Raw genomic sequence first — 8,128 nt, forward strand, 5'->3', positions numbered from 1 at the left:
CAATAAATACGATTGATTGATTGATCTTCCTGAAGCTAAGCACTTTTCCCCCTCCTCAAAACCCTCTAATGTTTGCCCACTTCTCCCTACGTCAGACAGTAAATTCCTACTATTGGTGTTCTCCATTTTTCATAACGGCCCTTCTAACTTGCTACACTCCAGGTTTTTTTTTTATTTCATTTTGTTTTTTATGGAATTTGGTAAGTACTTACTATATGCCATGCAGTGTACTAAGCATCGGGGAGACACAAGCTAATCAGGTTGGACAAAGTCCATGTCCCTCATGGGGCTCACGGTCTTAGTCCCCATTTTACAGAAGAGGTAACTGAGACCCTGGGAAGTGAAGTGACTTGCCCAAGGTCACAATAATAATAGTGTTGGTATTTGTTAAGCACTTACTATGTGCAGAGCACTGTTCTAAGTGCTTGGGGAGATACAGAGTAATCAGGTTGTCTCATGTGGAGCTCACAGTCTTCAGCCCCATTTTACAGAGGAGGTCACTGAGGCACAGAGAAGTGAAGTTTCTTGCCCACGGTCACACAGCTGATGAGTGGTAGAGCTGGGATTCGAACCCATGACCTCTGACCCCCCAGCCTGGGCTCTTTCCACTGAGCCACAAAGGAGACAAGTGGTGGAGCTAGGATTAGAAGCCAGGTTCTCTCATTCCCCGGTCTGCACTCTATCCACAAAGCTACGCTGCTTAACGATTCCTACTCTTCGCTCATCTAGAATCTCCGCCCTTCTCCAGCCTATCAATCAATCGTGTTCATTGAAAACTCCTATCTCTTGCTCTCCCTGTCCCCACAGCTTGAAACTTCTTTCCTCCACAAATCCATCAGAACTCAACAATCTGCATGTCAATAGCTTGCCTAAAATCCCACCTTCTCCAAAAAGCCTTCCCCCAATTTCTGACCACCAGCCCGAGTGACATAAACCTTACAGCCAACTCTAACACTAGTGTGTTTATTTCTAAACCATCCTCAGCAACTTATACATCTTCTAACCCATCTTCAGCATTTGAATGTGATATTCAAATATTTGGTTTTGATTGCCCAGCTTGCAAACATTATTATGCCTGCTTCCCTTATAGGGGTGGCGGTCCCCGTGAACAAGGAATGTGCCTTCTGTTCCTGTCGTACTTAAAGTGCTGAGCACTGTACGTTGTTCTCAGCAGGATCTCAATAAAAACCATTACTGTTATAGCTATTGTTTCTACAGCTAGTCCTAAATGAGACAAAAATATTTTTAAAAACTTACAGTTTTTGAACCTGCCAACTCCAAGACGTTTAATTGGCTTGTCCAACTCTGTCCCGAAGGCAGGTTAAATCTTCCAATTCAGCATGAAAAACAGCACCAGAAAAAATGTCCAGACGTTACAGCCATATTCACCACAGACAAACACTTGCGTCATTTGGATCTCAGCAGCTGTCCCTTTAATTCAGCCCGTCAATCAATTAGTATTTATTGGGCACTTACTGTGTGCAGAGCACTGTACTAATTTCTTGGGAGAGTATAACAGTTGGCTCTCGGATTTGCTTTCCAGGCATCCCTGGTTGAGAGGCCAATTTTAACGGGATGGAAAGATTTGAATCTTTTGAGCTAATATTTGTCAGGCGCTTATCTCTTCACTCCCCAAGCAGCGATGGATGTTCTTACAGGAGTCAGTAAGCCTCAGAACACACAGACTTTGGAGTTTCTGAGAAAGCCTGCACTAAATGGATAGAGAGGAATATTTAGAGAGCAATATTTAAATTCCCTTGGGAGTCATGCCCGAGGGTATTTCACTCCTGTTTCTTCAGAAAAGTTGGATAAAGCATTGCACCATGTATCATTTAGATGCTGTATAGAACTAATCTTTGATTCACTGGGGAATCTTAACTCACCTTTTCAGCCTTCCTTAATCATGCATCCAGTCCACCTCACATGCACAGTAGTGGTAACAGTATTTAAATTCTTACCGTGTACTGTACCTCTGTACAGTGCTTAGAGAGTTGGTAATTAGACAAGGTTCCTGTCCCTTTGGGGGCTCATACAGCATCAATTGTATACATCGTGCTGTTTCATTAAACTTTCATTGACATTCCTTGCTAAAAAACACTAATATAACAATAATAAAAATAACTGTGAGATTTATGTCTCTCAGGCCCGCAATCTCGGTGTCATCCTTGACTCGTCTCTCTCGTTCACCCCACACATCCTATCCGTTACCAAGACCTGCCAGTTTCACCTTTACAATATTGCCAAGATCCGCCCTTTCCTCTCCACCCAAACGGCTACCTTACTGCTACGGGCTCTCGTTATATCCCGGCTAGACTACTGTGTCAGCCTTCTCTCTGATCTCCCTTCCTCCTCTCTCGCCCCACTCCAGTCTATTCTTCACTCCGCCGCCCGGCTCATCTTCCTGCAGAAACGATCTGGGCATGTCACTCCCCTTCTTAAATAACTCCAGTGGTTGCCTATCAACCTCCGCTCCAAACAAAAACCCCTCACTCTAGGCTTCAAGGCTCTACATCACCTTGCCCCTTCCTACCTCTCCTCCCTACTCTCTTTCTACTGCCCACCCCGCACGTTCCGCTCCTCCGCCGCCCACCTACTCACCATCCCTCGGTCTCGCCTATCCCGCCGTTGACCCCCGGGCCACGTCCTCCCGTGGTCCTGGAATGCCCTCCCTCCTCACCTCCGCCAAACTGATTCTCTTCCCCTCTTCAAAACCCTACTTAAAACTCACCTCCTCCAAGAGGCCTTCCCAGACTGAGCTCCTCTTCTCCCTATACTCCCTCTACCGCCCCCCCTTCACCTCTCCACAGCTTAACCCTCTTTTCCCCCCATTTCCCTCTGTTCCTCCTCCTCTCCCTTCCCATCCCCTCAGCACTGTACTCATCTGCTCAACTGTATATATTTATTACCCTATTTATTTTGTTAATGAAATGTACATCGCCTTGATTCTATTTAGTTGCCATTGTTTTTACGAGATGTTCTTCCCCTTGACTCTATTTATTGCCATTGTTCTTGTCTGTCCATCTCCCCTGATTAGACCGTAAGCCCGTCAAACGGCAGGGACTGTCTCTATCTGTTGCCGACTTGTTCATTCCAAGTGCTTAGTACAGTGCTCTGCACATAGTAAGCGCTCAATAAATACTATTGAATGAATAAATACTATTGAATGAATTTGTTTAAACCCTTACTGTGTGTCAAGCACTGTGGTAAGTACTTGGGTAGAGTCCAGGTAATCATTCTCCTGAGGTGCTTTCATCTTTAATACTAATCTCAGTTAAGGATAGTTTGGAATGCAATGAGATATATTGGTGATTATTAATTTCAAATTGCAGGTAATTTTTTAAGGGAAAAGTCTCTTAGAAAGAGCCTTTCTTGGCTATATTCCCATTTCAAAAATTAGAAAGTGGAATTACCGGGAAATTGGATGTCTTACTCAAGGTGAAACAATGGAGGTCTGTTCAGTTTGGAATTAGAATGCAGGTTTCTGGCCCCAAAGACCTTATTGTCACTCTGCTCAGTACCTGTTCTATAAAAAAGTGGCTTGTTAATCTTGAACCTTACTTCTGTGGGTGCCCCCTCATTCTAGTATTCAATCACTGATATTCGGTGAGTGCTACTTCTGTGACGAATACTGTCCTAAGCACTTGGAAGAATACAATAGAGAAGCAGTGTGGCTTAGTGGAAAGAGCCCAGGTTTGGGAGTCAGAGGTCGTGGTTTCTAATCCCACCTTCACCCCTTGTCAGCTGAGTGATTTTGGGCAAGCCACTTAACTTCTCTGTGCCTCAGTTACCTCAACTGTAAAATGGGATTAAAACTGTGAGCCCCAAGTGGGACAACCTGATTACCTTGTATCTACTCTAGCATTTAGAACAGTGTAATCACATAGTAAGCACTTAACAAATGCCATCATTGTTATTATTAGTTGGCATGATGATCCGTACCCTTCAATTGCTGATAATCTAGTGGAGGAGACAAAAATAAATCACAATGGGGGAAGCAATGTAGTGTGTTGGGATTTTTTTACTGTTCAAACTTGTCTTGATATAGGTGAAGCACGGAGTGGGTTTTAATAAACTGTTGAATCCCCCACAAAGGGAATTAAATGCAATAGGAAAGATGCCATGTCAATTCAAATCAACCTTTCCTTCCATTGGAGGTCAAGATTATAGTACTTTCCAGCTCAGTTAGGAAGGAGTCATTGCAATCATCTATATTCATCAATCAATAATCAATCATATTTACTGAGCACCTACCATGTGCAGAGCACTGTACTAAACAATGGGGAGAAAACAATATAACAGAGTTAATAGACACGTTCCCGGTCCACAGCGAGCTTACAATCTACAGGGATTTGGTCAGCAATGAATCCTTCTTCCCTCCTCCACCCCTTGCCATGTTACAACTCTCAGTTCTGTGCTCAAAGAAGTGCCAGCCTGACCCCTCTCATCACCATCATCCTCATGATCATCACTAGGCCTCTTCTCTACTTTTTACATCTGTACATCTTCCGTACGTTTTAGAGCATATGATAAAAGTATGAGGCAAGACCCCTGCCCTCAAGGAACTTACACGCTAAAGGGGTAGAGGAGAAAAGACAAAGTATTCTATTAATCAGTCAACCAATAAGCAGAGCAATACAGAGCACCGTTCTAAGGACCTGGGAGAGTACAGTGAAGTTTTTGTTTTGTTTTATTTTGTTTTAATAGTCTTTGTTCTGTACTTGCTATTTATCATGCACCATTCTAAGCATTGGGGTTGATACAAATGAATCAGGTGAGGTACAGTCGCCATTGCACATGGGACTCACAGTCTGAGTAGGTGGGAGAACAGGTATTGAACCCCCATTTTGCAGTTGATGAAACTGTGGCACAGAGAAGTTAAGTAATTAACCCAAGAACACACAACAGGCAGGTGGTGGAGTCAGGATTAGAATTCGGGCCCTATGGCTCCCAGGCCCGCAACAAGGTTCTGCTGCTTCCTAGCATGAGAGGCAGGATCCCTGGTCTCAGTGACCTTTCAAACTAAAAGGGAAGACTGATATAAAGTCATTTACAGATGGGAGGTAGACAAAAATGGAAAGATGGATATGAAGATGAGTAACTGCTTAAAAGGATGTAATTCAGCATATATAAAGGCAATTAGTGAATGTGCATTCAAATGTGTTGATGCAAATGTTGGAAGTATATAACTTAAGGAGAAGAAAATTAATTGGGGAAATTGTCCCGCATAAAATAGCTAAAAGAGAGCATAACTAAAGATGGACATAAATATCTTATTTTGTTTCAGGATCAAACTCTGGCCTGGAGGAGAAGCCCATATATTTGAGGAGGGAGAATGTGGAAGAGAAGAATAGCTAAGCCTGTGCTCTGCCCTTAATTAGGCCTCTCCAGGGATGATTTAATGACAGCATTTCATGCTTACTTTCACTGGGTTGGGCATGGTTTTGTAAAAAAATCTAAAACATCAGTTCTTGACTGATGTTGCTGCTTGCTTTGTCTATAATTACTTTAAACCGAGCCAGTCATTCCTGACTGCTACATAGCAAAATAATTGATTGACAGTTTCTCAGCTGTATCGCAACTGCACCTCACTGGTCAATCAATAGCATGTACTGAGCACCTATGTTCAGAGCACTCCATCGCATGCCTGGGAGAATACAACAGAACTAGAGTACCTGATGCATTATGGGTAGGACAAATCTCCTACATTCCTACCACAGGAATGCCGTCAGAAGCCTGGGAACCCAGGAATTTCTTGAACCTGCTCAGGGACAAAGTTTCTCTGCTCTACTTCGCTTCAGAAATAGACACATGAAGTCTGGATGCTTTTTTAAAAAATCATATTCTGAGGCAGACAGCAATAATATCAAATAACATCAGCAGTGAGAATCAGAAGGAGCAAGTGAGAAGAAGGAAAGGCAAAAAAAGAACGCTGCCAATGAGGGAGAGGAAAAATAAGGTGACCAGTTTTTCCTGTTGTTTCATCTTTCTCCCAATCTTCCAGTCTAATGAAATGGAAATGTCAGGAAGGTTACAAGACTAAGCTAGCCCCCCAAGAGTCCTCCGGACCACTGGGGCCAACTGAGGACTAGTTCTCTTGGCATGACCCTGGGTTACCATTCTGGCAACTCCAGAAATGATTCAGTCTCTAGACAAGAGAGCAGGTGCCCAGGAGACCCACTGTTTATCTGAGTGGCTACAAGCTGCGATGGGAAGATCTCCTCATGGTAGAGTGCCATACCAGCTTAGGGAACCCTGCAAAGGCCCTCCCCAGGCCAATAGAGCAGTGGCTAAAACCATTAAAATTCCTTCAGAAACATAAAACACGTGACCTGCAGATTGAAGGGCGTGGACAGGATTATTATTATTTTTTTTAGTGCTTACTCTGTGCCAGGGACTGCATTAAGCGCTGGGGTAGATAGAAGCTAACCTGGTTGGACACAGTCCATGTCCCTCATAGGGCTCACAATCTTAATCCCCATTTTACAGAAGAGGTAACTGAGGCCCAGAGAAGTTAAGTGACTTGCCTAAGGCCCCAGAGCAGACCAGTGGTGAATCCAGAATTACAACCCAGGCGTTCCTAACTTACAGGCTGATGCTCTAGCCATTAGGCCATGCTGCTTTGGTGTGACCAAAGAGATTAGGGGATGCTGAAGGACATTCTAGACTGTGAGCCCACTATGGGTAGGGATTGTCTCTCTTTGTTGCTGAATTGTACTTCCCAATTGCTTAGTACAGTGCTCTGCACACAGAAAGCACTCAGTAAATATGATCGAATGGATGAATGGGAATGCACGATGGGAATCAGAAGCAAGAAAGTGTTTATTTCCCCCGAGAAAACACCCTCCTGCACCACATCTTCCTGATGGTGCTTTTCATCTCTGTATTTCTCAGCGTGTAAATGAGAGGATTGAACATGGGGACAACTATGGTGTAAAACACAGCAAGTACTTTGTCAGCCATGAAGGTGGTGGCTGGCCGTACGTAGATGAAGATGCAGGGTCCAAAGAATAAGACCACCACGGTGATATGGGAACCGCAGGTGGCCAGGGCTTTGCGTCGACTGTGAGGGGAGTGTGTTCTTAGGGAAACTAATATGACTATGTAAGAAATAAGCAACACCACAAAGGTGAGCATGGCGATCATTCCTGTGTTGGCCATCACCAAGAGGCCTACAACATAGGTGTCAGTGCAGGCGAGTTTCAGCAGGGGATTCACATCACAGAAAAAGTGATCGATCTGATTGGGCCCACAGAAGGGCAACTGGAGGGTGAGGAGCAACTGAGCCATCGAATGCACGAATGCCACAACACAGGCGAGAAGCAGCATGCCGTTGCAAGCCCGCCGGTTCATGATGACTGTATAGTGCAGTGGCTTGCAGATGGCCACGAAACGATCATAAGCCATCCACACCAGGATGAAGATCTCAACACCGCCAAAGAAGTGAGAAGCAAAAAGCTGGGTCATACAGTTCGGGAAGGAAATGGTCCTTCTCTCCACCATCAAGTCAGTGATGAGTTTAGGGGAAATGGTGGAGGCGTAGCAGAGATCCACAAGGGACAAGGACCTGAGGAAGTAGTACATCGGCTGACTAATTAGGTGGCTGAACTGGATGGTGAGGAAAATGAGTAGATTTCCCATCACAATGCCAACGTAAAGGAGCAGGAACAGCCCGAAACAGATAACCTGCACCGAAGGATTTGGGGAAAGTCCCAAGAGAATAAATTCTGAAATATTGTTCTGGTTTTCCATGAGATCAGCAAAGGCTCGTCCTGGAAGTTGTGACTTTGCCTGAAATGATAAAATATTGCAACATAATCAGTAGGACAAAGCATCCTTATCTTCACTGTAGCTCTCTAAAGTTCTCTCGCATGAATCTAGCCTGATCATACTTTTTGACTCTCAAAGTCTGCCCTTTTATTTGTGATTTTTTAATCGGCCTCGAAGACGTCGATAGACATGGTTTTCTTCAGTCAGACAAGCATCTTGTGAAGGAGTTTGAAGTAGAACTCAAGGAGCAGAATTTCCAGGTTAGGCAGGATTGCTTCACCTGTTCACTGAAGACACTGATAAAAAGAAAGAACTGAGTTGTCTAGGCTCAGGACCCCAGGTTCGAGTCTTATACGACTAT

At 44.2% G+C, this 8,128-nt stretch overlaps 1 protein-coding gene across 1 annotated transcript; it reads right to left on the bottom strand.

The window, feature by feature from the left end:
• Positions 1 to 6,819: 6,819 nt before the first annotated feature.
• On the bottom strand, positions 6,820 to 7,752 carry LOC100082203 (olfactory receptor 4P4-like). Its single transcript, XM_001520022.4, has one exon. The coding sequence runs from the start codon at positions 7,747 to 7,749 to the stop codon at positions 6,820 to 6,822; it is 930 nt and encodes a 309-aa protein (XP_001520072.2). The 5' UTR covers positions 7,750 to 7,752.
• Between the last annotated feature and the right edge of the window lie 376 nt (positions 7,753 to 8,128).

The sequence above is a fragment of the Ornithorhynchus anatinus genome, chromosome 3 (genome assembly GCF_004115215.2).
Source record: "Ornithorhynchus anatinus isolate Pmale09 chromosome 3, mOrnAna1.pri.v4, whole genome shotgun sequence".
NCBI classification, from domain to species: Eukaryota; Metazoa; Chordata; class Mammalia; order Monotremata; family Ornithorhynchidae; genus Ornithorhynchus; species Ornithorhynchus anatinus.

Coding starts and splice junctions, on each gene's coding strand:
- LOC100082203 (XM_001520022.4), bottom strand. CDS start 7,749: ATGGAAAACCAGAACAATATTTCAGAATTTATTCTCTTGGGACTTTCC.